The sequence below is a fragment of the Neovison vison genome, chromosome 5 (assembly GCF_020171115.1).
Source record: "Neovison vison isolate M4711 chromosome 5, ASM_NN_V1, whole genome shotgun sequence".
Classification (NCBI taxonomy): domain Eukaryota; kingdom Metazoa; phylum Chordata; class Mammalia; order Carnivora; family Mustelidae; genus Neogale; species Neogale vison.
Genome location: NC_058095.1, coordinates 167111858 through 167128754, shown reverse-complemented (window position 1 = coordinate 167128754; position 16897 = coordinate 167111858). Strand labels below are relative to the sequence as shown.

General features: G+C 41.6%; 1 protein-coding gene across 2 annotated transcripts in view; it reads right to left on the bottom strand.

The window, feature by feature from the left end:
* CDC16 (cell division cycle 16) overlaps window positions 1–16897 on the bottom strand; it is a 29671-nt gene continuing 12774 nt past the window's right edge. The window contains exons 13-19 of one of the 2 annotated variants that reach the window (XR_006384712.1): window positions 11652–11804; window positions 10073–10136; window positions 7645–7706; window positions 6489–6624; window positions 4687–4777; window positions 909–1374; window positions 1–764 (exon numbers count right to left, since the gene is read on the bottom strand). Coding sequence is in view for 1 of the 2 variants with exons in the window: in XM_044250176.1 (XP_044106111.1) it covers window positions 1115–1374; window positions 4687–4777; window positions 6489–6624; window positions 7645–7706; window positions 10073–10136; window positions 11652–11804 (766 nt within the window). In the remaining variant the exon portion in view is untranslated. Of the gene's footprint in view, window positions 765–898; window positions 1375–4686; window positions 4778–6488; window positions 6625–7644; window positions 7707–10072; window positions 10137–11651; window positions 11805–16897 lie in introns of those variants that run through there. The other variant, XM_044250176.1, reaches the window with a different exon arrangement.

The following is a 16897-nucleotide window of genomic DNA, read 5'->3' as shown; positions in this document are numbered from 1 at the left end:
CAAAAAAACAAATGGATGGGGGTGTATCACAGGGACAGAGGAGCCAAGCTGAAGGAGCTCCCAATGGCCAATGTTGAAAAAACTGAAGCCCTAAAATAATACTGTGTAGGATTAGAACCTAAAGTGAAAGTCCACACTAATGGCTGAATAAATAGGAGAAACAAATTTTCATTACAGAAGAATTCCAAATAATATATGCAGATATTCACCCTTCCGGAGGTGGAGCTTAAATCCCTTGGTTCTAAAAACAAACTAACTCCCAAAAAAAAAACCCTTGGTCCTACTGAGGACAGGCTGAACTTCATGACTTGCTTCTAAAGCATGCATTACAGACAGGGAAAAACAGTAACCTCACAGTGGAAAAACCTGGTAGACACCATCGAGATTAACACCATCTGCTGTCAGTCGTGTTGATACTGTGCACCCCTGATGAGAAGAGTACGTCATCCACATCGGTGGTATTTTCTTCCCAAAACCAAGAACTCTAGTCCAATATGAGAAAAACATCAAACAAACTCAAATCGAGGGACAATCTACAAAACAGCCACCCAGTCCTCCTCAAACCCATGTAGGTCATGAAAGACCAGAGAAGCCTGAGACATGGTCACAGCGGAGAAGAGCCCAAGGGCAGTGTGGCTCCTCAACAGGGTTCTGGGCAGCATGAGGACACTGATGGAAAAACGGTGAAATCCCAGTAAAGCCTGCAGTTACGTTACTTGTAGTGTACCGGCGTGCACTTCTTTATGACAAGGTTCCTTGGTCACCTAAGAAGTGAATGGGGAGAAACCCGGTGAGGGGTCTGTGGGAGCTCTCTCTGCTACCTCTGTAGCTTTTTTTCATAAACCTAAAATTAGTCCAAAAGAAAAGCTGATTGAAAAAGGGAAAAAAAGACATAATATGCAATTTACCTCTTTATTTCTCTACACAGAACTGTTTTGTAGGATCAGAAAACATGTGCTGCAAAGGTGTCTGCTGTGGTCTCTTCCTGCAGGTCTCCATTCCTAAATGGAGCAGGGAGTCTGTATTTGTGCCAAGAAATGGGGAATTCTGAAGACGGTACAAGGATGTGAGAAACCCTGACTTCCCGCAGGACAGGAGCTGAGAACTGTCTGCGTCATGTGCTGTGGTCTGACATAGAGGTCTCCAGCATCATGTCACTTTCATTCATTTCAATTTCGAAGGTTTCTTCCAATGAAGGTCTGGGATCTGGAGTTTTCCTTGAGGTTTCTAGTGGTGCAAGCCCTGTTTCTTCTGTAGTCTGTTTCTCTACTTCAAATTCCCTGAAATCCCACGGAGGTGAAATAATGTTTTTTAGTGTCTTCATTGTATGCACATCAAAGTCATAACATTTTAACTTGTCTTTAATGTCTGCTCCTAGAAGGAAACAACACAAGGAGAATGAAATAAACTCTGTCATTTATCTGTCGTTTCCATGGTTACACAGCACTACCTCCATCATTTAGTCGAATGGTACTTTTAAGGGGATGAATATAGCTCAGAAGAAAAAAATATGCCAATCACTCTCCTCTTCTTTTTCCCTTTATTATCAAGAGGGCTTGCTTAGAAGCACATGTGGTTTCAGCTCCCAGTGGCTCAGCAATGCCTGTCCCTAAAGCCCTCACACAGGAGTGGAGCCTGCCAGCAGGCACCTGCCCTCGCCTGCTACGAACCAAGAACCGCTGGCCGGCATTCTGACACAAGTGCAGCCTTAAGCCTTATGCACACAGGAACCACAGTGAAAGGAAAAACCCTCTCCATACATCAAAATCTTAAAACTAATGGACAAGAGCCTTCCAACACAGAAGGTCAACGAGGGTCAATCATTTCTGACATAAACAATATAATCTTACAGAGTTCAAACTAACAGCTTTCAATAGTAGGTGTTTCGACAGATGACGACATCCAAGTCTTCTAAAAATAAAAATAGTGCAGCATGGTGATTATTCATACGTACTGTGTATTTGAAAGTTGTTAAGAGAGACTTTAGAAGTTCTCAACAAAAGAAAACATTTTCTAACTATGCACGGTGAAGCACGCTTACCAGACTTTAGGTGATCATGTCACAGTATATACAAATACTGAACCATTATGTCATACACCTGAAACTAATATGCAATATGACAATTTCACCTGAATAAAAAAAAATAAAAATAGTACATGATGACTGATATACTCGGGAATGTCCTCTGCAAGGCCATTAGCTTCAAGAGAACAGGCAAAATGTCTATCTCACTCAATACTCTACCTCCAGACTCTCCCTAGCTTTATGGGAATTTTGCATTTAGCCTCACAATCCTCTTTGAAAAAAAGAACCTGAGGCTCAGACTTGCCCAAATCCACATGGCTGAGTGGCAGAGCTGTGATTTTAACCCAGGGTCTTTAGGATGCTTTAAGCTTAGGGTGTTTAGGCTTTATGCTTTAGCTTTAAGGAAGTGAGGTATAACATACACACTAAAAAGTGTGCATTACTGGGCTAATCTTCATATATGCATATATCCACATAACCACCACCAGCCCGAAAGAGAACACACTTCCAGCTCCCAGAAAACCACCCCATGCCCTTTCCAGTGAATACCTTCCCTTCCCAAGTCAGAAGTAATCACTGCTCAAAGTTTTCTATCACCACTGATTAGTTTTGCTTATTACTAATCTTCACATAAATGGAATTAATCAGTGTATATTCTTTTTGTCAAAATGAGATTCATCTATGTTACAGGATGACTTAACAGTCCTTTCAAGTGTGTAGTTCTCTACAGCATGAGCTCGCCGCAATTTCCTTCTCCATTCTCCTATGCACGGCCATTCAGTTATTTCCAGCTGGTGTAATTCCAAACGTAGCTGCTGGAAAGAATCCTCTGTGTGAGCACTGGCCTCCTGAGGCCCTTGAACACTGGGAACATACCTGGGAGCAGTATTCCTACACCCTAAGAGCAACATGGTAGATCACCACCCTAACACCCCAAGGAATCACACCTCTTTAGCCCCCACTCAGGATGACATGCACTGAGCCCTGGAACTTGTGCTGAACAGAATGTGATCGAAGTGATTTGTGACACTTCCAGCTTTCAAGGTCTTGAGGCTTTAATTCTCTTCCTTAGAACCTGAGACCTCCATGCTATGAAGAAGCTTGAGATAAGAGACCCATAGGCAACCTGGCTGTGTCAGCTAAGGTCCCCATCTACGCATGAGGCCATCTTAGGTTGTCCGTCAAGTGTCAAGTGTCTGCTGACCACGGCTGCATTAGTGGATGAGACCAGCGAACGGGCCACCAATCAACCGAGAGAACGCTGAGAAATGATACGGCCTAGTGGGCTGGAGCGGCCTGGGAGGCAGCAACAGATAACGGACTGAACAGGCCCGTTTAACCATAGCAGACACGCTCAACAGTGTTCCAAAGTGTAGTACACCAACAGGCGGCAATACACCAGAGTACCGGCTACTCCGTGTCACCTCCGACGCTCGGCACTACTAGTGTTCTCCACCTGCAGCCAGAGTGGCAGGTGCGCAGTGACACCCCAGTGTGGTTCTAGTCTCACTTCCATGCTGCGCACTGACACTGGGCCCACCCACATCAGTGGATCGCCTCTTTGCTGAAGCTCCTGTTCAAGTGTTTTGCCCACTAGAGGCTTACCTTTTTTTTTTCCTTTTCAAATCTTTATTTAAATTCTAGTAAATATATAGTGCAACATGGACCCATTTTTAACTGAACTTTTTCTTAATGATTTATAGATTTTTTGTATTCCAGACAAGTTCTTTGACGAGTTTACAAGTTGTAACTTCTCCTGGTCTATGACTTGCCTTTTCTTACTCTGTTAACAGTGTTTTTGATGAACAGAAGTTCTTCATTTTATTGAAGCCTAATTTATACTTTTTTTTTTTTTAAGATTTTATTCATTTATTTGACAGAGAGAGATTACAAGTAGGCAGAGAGGCAGGCAGAGAGAGAGAGGAGGAAGCAGGCTCCCTGCTGAGCAGAGAGCCCGATGCGGGACTCGATCCCAGGACCCTGAGATCATGACCTGAGCCGAAGGCAGCGGCTTAACCCACTGAGCCACCCAGGCGCCCTTATTGAAGCCTAATTTAATTAACCCTTTTCTCCTCTCATGGTTTTATGTCTCGGTCTCAAGGTTTAACCTCACTATACCCTCGTTACCTTAAAAAGTTTGTAACTAAGTAAGTGCCCAAATACAGCATTTCCATCCAGATTTATCTTGACTTGTTTATTATTACAACAAAATTATTTAAAGAATTACAGAGCACTGTAATGTGAATGTAAGCCAGCTTAATATCCCACTGAAATATAAAAGTTAATATGCTATTAATAGCCTACAAACCCCATTTTATGAAGAATTAAGGCCAGATATTTTCACTTATTAGGAATTAGAAATTATTAGAAACTAAAAGTCTTTAAGATATCTTCCATCAATTAAATTGATTCTCCTATATCACAGCACTTTACACGTACTCTATAATAGTATTTTGCATTTACGAAGTGCTCAATTTTAAAATGCATGAATACTTAATAAGTCCTTAATTCCCACAGCATTGTTTCAACAAAATAAATGGGGTTTCTTGATATAGTTAAATGGTTAGAAAGATAACTTAGAACCTCACAGGAGATTTACAGAGATACACAACAATCCAAAGAATGGAATACAATGTCAGTCAAAGTAATTATAATCTTACCAATGTAGGCTTCAGAATCACCAATGTACATCTCAATGCAATGACCAAGCATCGTGACAGAAAATGTATCATCTCGCCTAAGACCAAGGGCCTGTCGGAAAAGATTCAGCATGGTTATTAGAAGAAAATGTATTTCCTTCTCTTTCTTTTAAAAATATTCCTGCAGGACTCAATTCAAAACACTCCAGGGAATCAGAAGGAGTGGGGAAGGGCGGGCTACAAGAACAGCCATAATTGGATGTCTGCTGAGGTTGGGTGATGGCCACGTGGAGGGTCATTACAGCATTCTGTTTTATGTTTGAAATCCCACTTGTCCAGAAAGATTTTCAAAACCGTATCTCCACATAGAGACTTCTAAGCCTTCTGTGTTAATTATATAAGAGAGGCAAATTATCCCACCTCCACACACATTTGAAAGATCACACAAACCGGAAAAGCTGTTAGTCCACACTTCTGAGCAGCTCAGAATTCTGGTTATCAGAATGGCACTTACAGGACTTGATCTCACCTGAACATTTTAACCAATCCTATGTGTTTTCTCCTATTTTATCTTTCTCTCCAGATACCATGATTTCATTGATTCTAAGACCCATATATTTTTTTCAAATTGTGACCTTTCTGAACCTGGGAAGTCCTAAACAACCAACAACTGGTGGTTGCTTAATACTGCTGTCAGCTGCCCACAGCCGTAATGAGTGCCCTGCGACGTGGCAGTGAGCAGCTGGACCTGGCGGCCACAGAGACGGAGACTAGACCACAAACCACGTGAACACTCTCAAACACAGGAACTGCCATTGTTGTGGACACTTCCTGGCAGCCTAAGACCTGCAGAGCCAATGTCTTTGTTTGGGAAACCTAGTCAAGAGCAGAGTCTACGTACCAGCACCGAGAGCAGACACATTGCTCTGCAATGTGGTACACAAGTGATTTTGAAGAACCAAAGTCTGATAGAGTACCATAATATCTATTTCACTTACATTTTCTTTTTTATGTAGATAACTACAGTGATCCCCGATGAAAATCTGTATGTCCCAGTATGGCCAAAAAGAGCACTTTTTCCAAGTACCAAAAAACAGGGAGATAAGAAAAAATCATGTAGGGGCACCTGGGTGGCTCAGGTAGGTTAAGCCTCTGCCTTCGGCTCAGGTCATGATCCCAGGGTCCTGGGATCGAGCCCTGCATCAGGCTCTCTGCTCAGTGGGAAGCCTCTCCCCCTCTGCCTGCCTGTAATCTCTGTCTGTCAAATAAATAAAATCTTTAAAAAAAAAAAAAGAAAGAAAAGAAAAAGAATCGTGTAAAGTTTCAAGGTTTATTTGTGTGTGTCTGTGTTGAGTGTGTGTGTGCATGTGTGTGGTCCACTGGCTTATTAATGGTGTCTTAGATTTGGCAAAATACGGCATGTGGATTTAGGAGAAATTCTTTCCTTGTGATGAACACAGATTGTTTTGTTCACTGACCAAAGTGACCTAAGGGCATTAATTACAAGTCCTAAAAAGAGAGACTGGAACTTCTTTTTTTCTGTTTAAACAGGGCCAATAAATATCACAAATACATGTATGTCTCATTGTACATTTAAGACAAGTCTTATATTTATCTCTCATTTGATGAGACTGCAAAATGCACACAATGCTTTTCTCTGCAAAGGAAAGAAGAAAGCACAAGGTCACCTAAAGAATTTTTAAATGGCAAAATAAACATTACCCAGAAAAACAAACAAATACCCCAACACTGCCTAGAAAAGATCTTTTTTTAAAAAAAAAGATCTTTTTTAAAAAGAGTGGTAAATTGTTAACTAGACATACCGTGTGGAAATAGTCAACAGCATTTTCAAAGTTGCCCATCAGACTGTGGATATACCCTATGGCAGAATAGGTGGACGCATTCTGGGGAATTAACACCAGTGCCTGACGGTGGTAATCCAAGGCCTCGGCATACTTTCTGTGAGAGGATGAGAGAGGGAGTTGGGAGTGGGAAGAACGGGAAGAAAGAGAGAAACAATGAGTAGGCGCAGTGAAAGCACTGACTTGCTAGGTCTAAGATGAGCACTCATCCATATAAAAACATCAGAAACACTTTGGGAAATCAGAGTTTAACAGTTCTGGCTGGTTCCACCGCCGTCTACCTGGACACCTCCCTGAAAGAGACCTTCCAGCTGAGGGCACTCCCACAGGGACCCAGGGCTGGAGCTGGAGCCCCACGAAACTGCAAGGCCTCCTCTATGGCAAGACAAACCCCCCACACCACCACTGGTTAAAAGAACCAAAGGTCCACAGAAGTTACTTGGGACAGCATTTCCCAAAGCTCTCTGGAATACCTGCCCTGTAAATCTTTTGTGAAAAAAAGGTTCACTAAAGTTTGGGAAATGCTGCAGCTCAAAATGAATAGTAAAGACTCCAAGATATCCTGAAACAGAAAAACCTGTTATATTTTGAGTAGCCTAGAGTTTCCCAAATTTATTTAACCAAAAAAATCTATTTCTCAAAGGCTGCTGTTTAGCACACCAAAAAACTCATACCTACAGAAAATGAGTGAGTTAGAATATGGACATGGTTTTAACTAAACCCTACTATCCTAATTCTTCCAAATTAATTTTGAATACCAATTTTTTTAATCTAAGAAAATAAAAGTATAATTCTTTAAACTTCTAGAATTATACCACCAGAATATAAAAATAAGTAATAAAAACCACTAGAGATAATTATTTTGATGCTTGCTATATCTGAACAGCAAAGGACCCAGTTGGAAGATCTCAAAATGAAAGTACGGAAGAGAGCACTTGGCAGGCCACGTCAGTGAAGCGTGCAGCTCCCGAACTTGGGGTTATAGTTTGAGCCCCACACTGGATGTAGAGATTATTAAAAATAAAAAATCTTTTAAAAAAGGATGGAGAAGGCTACACAAAATTATGTAAACTTTCAGGCACAGAGAGTATTTTTGAAAATGTCCTACTTTACTTACTTAAGCTTCCTGCAGACGTGCCCCAAGTTGTTCAGCAAAGGTTCCCATTTGTCAACCGTAACCTGAAACACAGCAGCATCAAACCCATGACTCAGGGATGCCACCTTTCAGATGGACCCATTCAGCCACACCATCACACGCACCCACGAAGGCTGCCCTCTCTCCCAGTGGCTATGCAGCATGAAGGAGGTATTCACTGGATTCTCCATCTTTCTTTCCTATTAGGAGAGACTTCCTGAGGACACTATTATTATTAACACAACTTTGTTAATGAGCCACACCATGAAGAAGTTCAACTTCTGTATCTCCAGCTCAGAGCTTTCTATCTGCCTACTAAATATTCCTACTTAGAAAGCTCACAAGCACTGCAAATCCAGTACACTGCCCACTAAACTCTTATCCTGCCATCCCAGCTCCCCAACCTCAGGCCCTTCTGAGTGCCTGCCTCTCGTGCCTGGTGCCCTCATCATCCCTAACCCCTAGGAACCACCAAAGACTCGCTCATCAGCTGCCTCAATGTAACACCAACCCCCATGTAACAAGTCTTGTCTGGGCCCCACCACCTCAGGATAAGATACAAGGTCCTTATGATCAACACTTAACCCTCTTGACACATTTCTTGAAGTAAATCCTGTGAACTTAAACTCTATGAACTTAAAATCCAAGCTGTAATGGATTTGCTCCAAGTCGGCACATACTGTTCTCTAACCTTCTATAACCTTTCCCTCACCTGTATCTGGCTGACGTCTGCGCCTGCATTGGGATAGAGGAGTAAGATGCCATACCCAAGAGGCCTTCTTGGCCCACCCTCAAGTCTGGGTTAACTGCCCCTGGTGGGTTCCATTATTTGCTCAATCACAGCTGTTTTTGTGCACTGTTTAATTACTGCCAAGTTAATCTACAATCCCAAACAGGTCTAAGGGTAGGAGCTATCACACCAGTTTCCTATTGGCTCCCAACACCTTGCTCAGAGCTTAGCACACAGTGGACACACGATCCGTCTGAGCTAACCGGACGACAGACCTGAGCCACACTCTCCAGCTCCCGAGCCTGGCTCCAAAAGCCAGAGCCCATGGGAACAAAAAAACACCCTTCATGATCCTTAACGCACCACTGCTTCCCTATGGCTATTTTGACATTTGCTACAGTTAACAACTAAAGTCAAACAGTACTTCCCCATCTTCATTTCACTTTTTTATGGGCATTTTATCAATGTCATAGTATTGTGCATTTGTACTTAAACCCATTACTATAAATTTCTGTAAGACTCCACAGTGCCCTCAGATCATCAAAAAATATAGTTTCAACTCTCAGTGTGGTTTGTGATAGTGTGTCTTAAAGTTTTCTGTGCCTGAGAATCATCTTGGGATCTTGCTAAAACCGCAGACTATGATTCAGTGCATCTGGGATTGTGTACTTCTAGTCAGCTTCCAGGTGATGCTAAGGCAGCTGGTCTAGTTAGAGCAGCAAAGCTCTAAGCTATTCAACTCTGAAGACCGGCAAGGTGACATGTGGCAACCCCATATGAACAAAAACACATTCATTATATACATACTTGTATCAACATACAGAAATACAGTGTTTTTAAGTTCCTAGGACAAATAAAAGACCAAAATAGATAAAGCTATGTGTATGGGGACAAGTGGACTGCCCCTTGGCAGGGCTCCAGAGGGAGCTGGGTCTGTCAGTAGAGGAAGCAAAGCCAAGGAAGATGTGGGCTACAAAAAAGGCTGCCCCAAAAGGAACAAGGTAAAAATGGGACGTGGTAATCAGAAAGGAATAAAACAAAATAGAGGTAAATGAGAAGAATTAAGAACCAGAAGAGTAGGAATATGCAAATCCCTTACCTACAGAAGCTGACAATAATACCCAGGTTTATACATCCAAGCTAGCTGGAAAGTTAGTTCGTGAGCACACATCTTTCACATGGTAAAACCTAGTTAAATATTTCAAACGCTGAGAGATCTAAATCTGTTTTTAAGTACAAGGGAAGAAAGAGCCATGATAGGTCTGACTAAAGGGATGCCCGGCCTTACTCCTACAGCACTGGGCACTGTCTATCTACACATTAATCAACGAGGGGGCACTTCCGTACAGAGAAGGGTGTCGTATGTTAGAGGATACAGTGCCCACCAGTGTCCACGATCACAACACTCCCCATGTCAAATAATCAACAAATATATTCTCATTACCCCCACATATCAAAACTACAGTCTCTTAGGAAACAAACAATTGACACCTACCCTCTCAATTAGAAACAGACCCTATTTATTCCATGTAGCAAGATAAATGCCTAAAATCTCAACATTAACAAGCCATTTGCCAGCGTAAGTATTAGCCCATTGTCTTAGGCAAGATAGATTGTCCTTATTATTGCTCTCATTCAACAGCAAACACACTTAAGAGTAACAGATATTACACAGAATACCTCATTTCCAATTGCTTTAATTTTTTCCAAAGCATCAAGAAACCATTTTTCTGCTGTTTTCCATCTAAAATAGAGGGGGAAAGTTTGCAGATTATTCAAAATTAGCAAGTATACAAATAGTAAGAAAAATGAGGTAAATTTCTGTAAATAGTTTATTAAAATTCAAATTCAAATCAGATACATGATTAATTTTATAGCATTAACATCACAGGTCATCAGATTTTAGAAGATGTGGTTAATTCTCTATTCTTGGTAGTTATATTCCATTAAGTCACAGTGAACACTTTTAGCAAATACTAAACTATGGCTCCAGGCAGAATATAGGGTCAAGTTCCTACAAACCTGTGGTCAACTACTGAACATATAACCTGTTTCCCATGTGCTTCTGTTGACTGATACCTTATCTAACATACATGCTGATCCACTGACACTGAACACAACCAGCAACAGAACTCATCTGTAGCCCTGTTGTGTGGAGGGTCACAAACAGCACATACCAGGCTTGGGATCATTTTTAACAGTTACACCATCAAGAGAAAGCACAAAAATGTGACAAGTGTGACACAAAACAGACTGCAAAAAACCAAAACGCTCGGGTGCCTGGGTGGCTCAGTGGGTTAAGGTCTCTGCCTTCGGCTCAGGTCATGATCCCAGGGTCCTGGGATTGAGCCCCGCATCAGGCCCTCCTCCTCTCTCCCTGCCTGCTTCTCTGCCTACTTGTGATCTCTGTCTGTCAAACAAATAAATAAAATCTTTAAAAAAAACACAAAAACAAAAACAACGCTCATTTACAGTATGAGAGCACTAATAGGAAAGCAGAACGTCACCTCTGTGTCGTCTGGGAATGTGCATCTGTCTGCGAACAGGAAAAGTGCTGACTGTGGCTTACAAAACCAATAGATTGTCTATTAAATCATCACTGTATATTATATTAAAACAGCTCCAAACTTGCTTTCATATATACTAGATCATCCAATTTTTAGAAGATACACACACACACCATAGAAAACACTACAGTAGTACTGATTCGCTGTCTTTAAATTAATGTATAATTTAGTGCAAAGGACTGTAAGTATTTTTCTCTTTACAGTAGGACACTGAATTATTCTACAAATATCCAAGGATACAGTAATGTCTCAAGTGACCAGGAAACCAGACTGAGCCATTCTAACTAGTTTACTTTTTGGTTTAACTGCCAACTAAATGAACAACAACAGTTTTGTTTCACAATTGTGAGAAAGCTTCCTCAAATGCACGACTGCAGCTCCTAATCAAGAAGGAGGAGAAGGGCTCCATGATGCCTCCAAGCCACCCTATGGGGTGCGGCCACTGCACCACGGGCAACAACTGTCCAGTTTTGGAACTATGTGCCCGTGCAGCCCGTGTCCAAAGGGACCAAACTGTTAGCAAATTTAAAGAAATCCAAGATAACACTTTGTATTTTCTTCTTTTTTTTTCAAACTGTCTGCCTCCATCTCCTAAAATGGTACGTATTTAAAAATAAAAATCTAATAAATAGTGACTTTACTTCATTTACGGAAAAGAAAAAAGGAAGGATTTGGGGCCTCTCAGTACTTACTCTCCATTCTGAAATGCAACCACGCCAACCTCATGCATAACAAATGGGTCTTCTGGTGCAATGCTGAGCGCTTGGCCAAAGAATCTTTCAGCCAATTTTGAGTTATTGGTCAATCCATATTCTAATCCGATGTACAGCATTGGCAAATGACACCTAAAAATAATGGAAAATTTCACATATTCAACACCTAAAACTTTATAATTCGGCAGAAATTAATTTATCAAGTTTAAATCCTGTCTGCAAAATAACTTAATCACAGCCGAAAAACAAGGTGCTTACTTTTTTTCTAACACTTTATTTATTGATATTTAATCAAGGTCTAACAGGTTTTTTACTGCTTAGCTACTACTTCTACAATCTATCAGCAACCTATTCATCTTTTTCATCATTCTACAGTAAAAACAAAAAAATCTAAAACCCTCTGAAGCAGAAGGGCATGTGTGCTTCCTGTTTTCTTCCATGATGCTAAGGTCAGACCCTTAGCCCGGACTGTCTTCCCTCCTCTCTTCTGATTTGGTACTGTGTGTCCTTCGTGACGTGTTCAAGTTCCACTCCTCTTTGTTAAATGCTTCTGCCTTTTTAACCTAAATGGCTCTTCCTTGTGTGGATTCCTATCATCTCAATCCCTATCAGTTCTATGCCAGGGAGTTCAGAAGTATGTCGTGTATACCCCATTTTCACATCCTCTGCAACAGTTCCAGGCACAGACTAAGTACTAGTCCCTTAACTGAATCTCCATCTTCTGTCAGACCAGTAATTACATTAAAAGGAACAGAATAATATTTCTTTGAAGATGGGTCTAAGAAAGTCTATAAATAGTAACCAACTGGTTGGTATGTTCTCCGGTTTTAATCAAGAATCATGACTCAGATAAAGACTCTACCACCTACAGAAGAGTCATGAAGAACTTTTTTTTTTTAATTTCTTTTCAGCATAACAGAATTCATTGTTTATGCACCACACCCAGTGCTCCATGCAATGCGTGCCCTCCCCAATACCCACCACCTGGCCACCACCCCGCCCCCCCTTCAAAACCCTCAAATTGTTTTCCAGAGTCCACAGTCTCTCATGGTTCGTCCCCCCTTCCAATTTCCCTCAACTCCCTTCTTTTTATTTTTTTTAAAAGAGAGCTCACAAGGATGCAGAGAGGCAGCAGAGAGAGACAAAGGGAAGCAGGCTCCCTGCTGAGCAGAGAGCTCCATGCGGGGCTGGATCCCAGGATCCTAAGATCATGACCTGAGCTGAAGGCAGAGGCTTCTGAGCCACTCAGGCGCCCCATGAACTCTTTAAAAGGATATACCTGGAGAAAGTACTTCCAAAATGGCCAAGTAAGGACCTCTTAAAAACTCTCCTCCAGGGGCGCCTGGGTGGCTCACTGGGTTAAGCCGCTGCCTTCAGCTCAGGTCATGACTCGGGGTCCTGGGATCAAGTCCCGCATCGGGCTCTCTGCTCAGCGGGGAGCCTGCTTCCATCTCTCTCTCTGCCTGCCTCTCCATCTACTTGTGATCTCTCTCTCTCTCTGTCAAATAAATAAATAAATAATCTAAAAAAAAAAAACAAAACCTCTCCTCCATTAAAGAAACAAGAACACTGCCTAATTATCAAAATAAACTTTTTCAAAACTTTGGAAGTTAACCAAGGGGTTACAACAATCTGAGGGGTGTTTGTTCTAGAAAAATAGCTGACATGTACAAAAGACACACAGAACAATTAGCAATCTGAGGGTCAGAGGTGAGGGGTGAAATCAGTCAATAGAAACTGTCTGAGACAAAGACCAGATGTTGGATGTACTAGACAAACATTTTAAATAACCTATTTTAAATAAGAAAATAGAAATAAACAGAAAATCTTGAGTTGAAAAATAAAATAAATCACTAGAAGGGCTTGAGAGCAGTTTGAAAAAGCTGAAAAGCCAGTGAACATGAAAACAGATCAATTGAAGATTACCCCATCTAGCTTCAGAGACCTGGGGGATGCCACCAAGCACACCAAAATATGCACGATGATGCATTTGCCCCAGAAAGCAAAAGGAAACAGTAAGGAGCAGAAAGAATATATGAAACCAAAGAATATTTGGGCCAAAACACCTCAAAGCCAAAAAAAAAAAAAAAAAACACCTTCCAAGTAGGCTACTCAGAGGTCCAAATCACAGACTACTGAAAAGGCGACCCTCCCATCTTTAAAGCATTGAGAATCCTCAACTAATAGCACACAAGAGGCCCAGTGAGATTAACATCTGACTTCTAATCAAATATGTGGAGGCCAAGAAGGCAGATGGACAGTGTTTAAAGTGCTGAAAGAAACAGAGCGCCAACCAAGATTTCATACCCAATAAAACGATCCTTGAAAATGAAGGCAAAATCAAGAATTTATCAGGGCAGGGGTGCCTGGGTGGCTCAGTGGGTTAAGGCCTCTGCCTTTGGCTCAGGTCATGATCCCAGGGCCCTGGGATCAAGCCCCACATGGGGCTCTCTGCTCAGCAGGGAGCCTGCTTCCCTCTCTCTCTGCCTGCCTCTCTGCCTACCTGTGATCTCTGTCAAATAAATAAATAAAATCTTTAAAAAAAAAAAAGGATTTATCAGTGCAGCAGAAAGCTGAGAGATCTTGGTGCAGATTCATCTTACAAGAAATACCAAAGGGAGTCCCCCAAGCTGAAATGCAAAGGACACTACCCAGTAACTCAAATACCACATTAAAAAAAAAAAAAGCTTAGTAAAAGTAACCATATAGAGGAGCGCCTGGGTGGCTCAGTGGGTTAAGCCACTGCCTTCGGCTCGGGTCATGATCTCAGAGTCCTGGGATCGAGCCCCGCATCGGGCTCTCTGCTCGGCAGGGAGCCTGCTTCCCCCTCTCTCTCCGCCTGCCTCTCTGCCTGCTTGTGATCTCTGTCAAATAAATAAATAAAATCTTTTAAAAAAAAAAAGCTTAGTGAAAGTAACCACATAGAGGGGCGCCTGGGTGGCTCAGTGGGTTAAAACCTCTGCCTTTGGCTAGGGTCACAGTCTCAGGGTCCCGGGATCGAGCCCGCATGGGGCTCTCTGCTCAGCAGGGAGCCTGCCTCCCCCTCTCTCTGCCTGCCTCTCCGCCTACTTGTGATCTCTGTCAAATAAATAAATAAAATCTTTAAAAAAAAAAAAGTAAGCACATAGACAAACATAAGATAATATAAAATGTATTTTTGTTTGCAGCTCCTTTCTTCTATCTGATTTAATAGATAACTGAATACAACAATTATAAATTTGTGTTGAGGGACTTACAATATTTAAGATGTAATGTGTAGGGTCATAGTACAAAGGAGAAAGGAGGTAGGAGGGAACAGAGCTGCACAGGGTAAAGTTTTTACAAACTACTGGAAGGAAGATGCTATGGTAGAATAAGAAATACAATCGTCTTCTCCCTTGTTCTTGATACCGAGCACCTAAAACCCTCACAATTTCCTGAGTGATGGGAATTTCTTTTGTTATTCATGACTCCTTTTGATCATACCTGTTTATGCTAATGAAGGGGACTCCAGGTATGGCTCTGCCTTGTAATGGGACCAGTTACAAAAGGACCAAGTGACCAGAGGGCTGCAGCTTTTGTTCCTCACCACTGACCTCCCAGGAAGGGAAGCGCTGGCGACTGAGCCCCATAAAAACTTCAGAACAATGAGCCTCAGACCTTCTGGGTTGGCAAGAACAAAGCAGGGCTGGGAGGGTGGCACGCCTGGAAAGGGACAGACGGCTGTAGGCTCCCCTGCCCACCCACTGCCCTGTGCATCTCTTCCATCTGGCTACTCCTTAGTGTATCCTTTATAATAAGCCAGAAAATGTAAGTAAGATGTTTTCCTGAGTTTGGTGGGCCATTCTAGCAAATCATCAAATCTCAGGAGAGGGTCTTGGGAAGCTCTGATTCGCAGTCAGTCAGAAGTAAAAGTGGCCTAGGACTTACCACTGACATCTGAAGGGGGGGGGCAGTCTTGTGGCACTGCGAGCTCACCCTGTGAAAGGTCTCCACTAAGTCTGGGTAATATCAGAACTGAATTGACTTTTAGGGACCCGGCTGGTGTCCAGAGAATCAGAGTTGTTGGTTGTTGGTGTTGTAAACCCCTTTGTTGGTATGAATCCAAACTAGACTATTTTAAGATGTTAACTGTAATCTCCAAAGTAACCACTAAAAACAAAACAACAACAAGAACAAAAAACCACAACTCAAAGAACATAGTATATGGAAAAATCAAGGAATTAAAATGTTTGTTATAAAATATCTAATACAAAGGGCAGTAACAAGGAAGAACAAAAAAGATATAATATAAAACAGAGCAAGATGGCTAATTTAAATTCTAGCTTCTCAGTAATTATCTAACACATAACTGGATAAAATTCCATCAAAAGGCAAGACACTGGCAGAATGGATAATAAAACCACGAACCAACTTCATGTTGTCTAGAAAAGACATACTTGAGATTCAAAGACACGAAGCTGAAAGTAAAAGAGTGGAAAAACACCATGCAAACAGTAACAAAGAACTGCAGAGATTATACTAATATCAGACTAATCAGCCTTAGGACAAAATCTGTTACAGAGACAACGAAGGACCTTCTATACTAATAAAAGCTTCAATCCATCAAGAACCAAAAAATGGGGAGACCCAAAATACATGTAGCAAAAACAGCCAGAAGTGGAGGGGAAAAGAGACAATCCATAAAGTAATCGTTGGGAGGCTTCAATGCCCCGCCCTGCCTTAGTGGACAGAATAATGGGCAGAAGACAAACAAGAAAACAGAAGATAAGAACCACACATCACCCAACCAGACCCGAGGGATTACAACAACAACACTGTACCCAAAAAGAGCAGAATTCTTAAGTGTACCCGGAACGTTCTCTACGACACACCATGTTAGGTCATAAAACAAGCCTGAATAAATTTGAAAGGACTATGTTCTCCAACCACAATGGAATCAAACTAGAAAGCCTAACAGAAGAAAATTTGGGAAATTCACATATATGTGGAAATTAAACAACATACTCTTACATAACCAGTGGCTCAAAGAATAAATCATAAAGGAAACTTAAAAATATTTACACAATTTCAAACATTTATCCAAACACAGGGCAAGTTAAAAGAATGCAAAGTTGTTCTGAGGGAGAAGAACAGAAAAGAATAATGCTTATTTTGATGAGCTGATTTGAAATTTTAATTGGATAAAGTCTGTTAGATTGGGAAACATTGTCATTGGTTTTGATTCTTAGGCAGGAATTAACTAC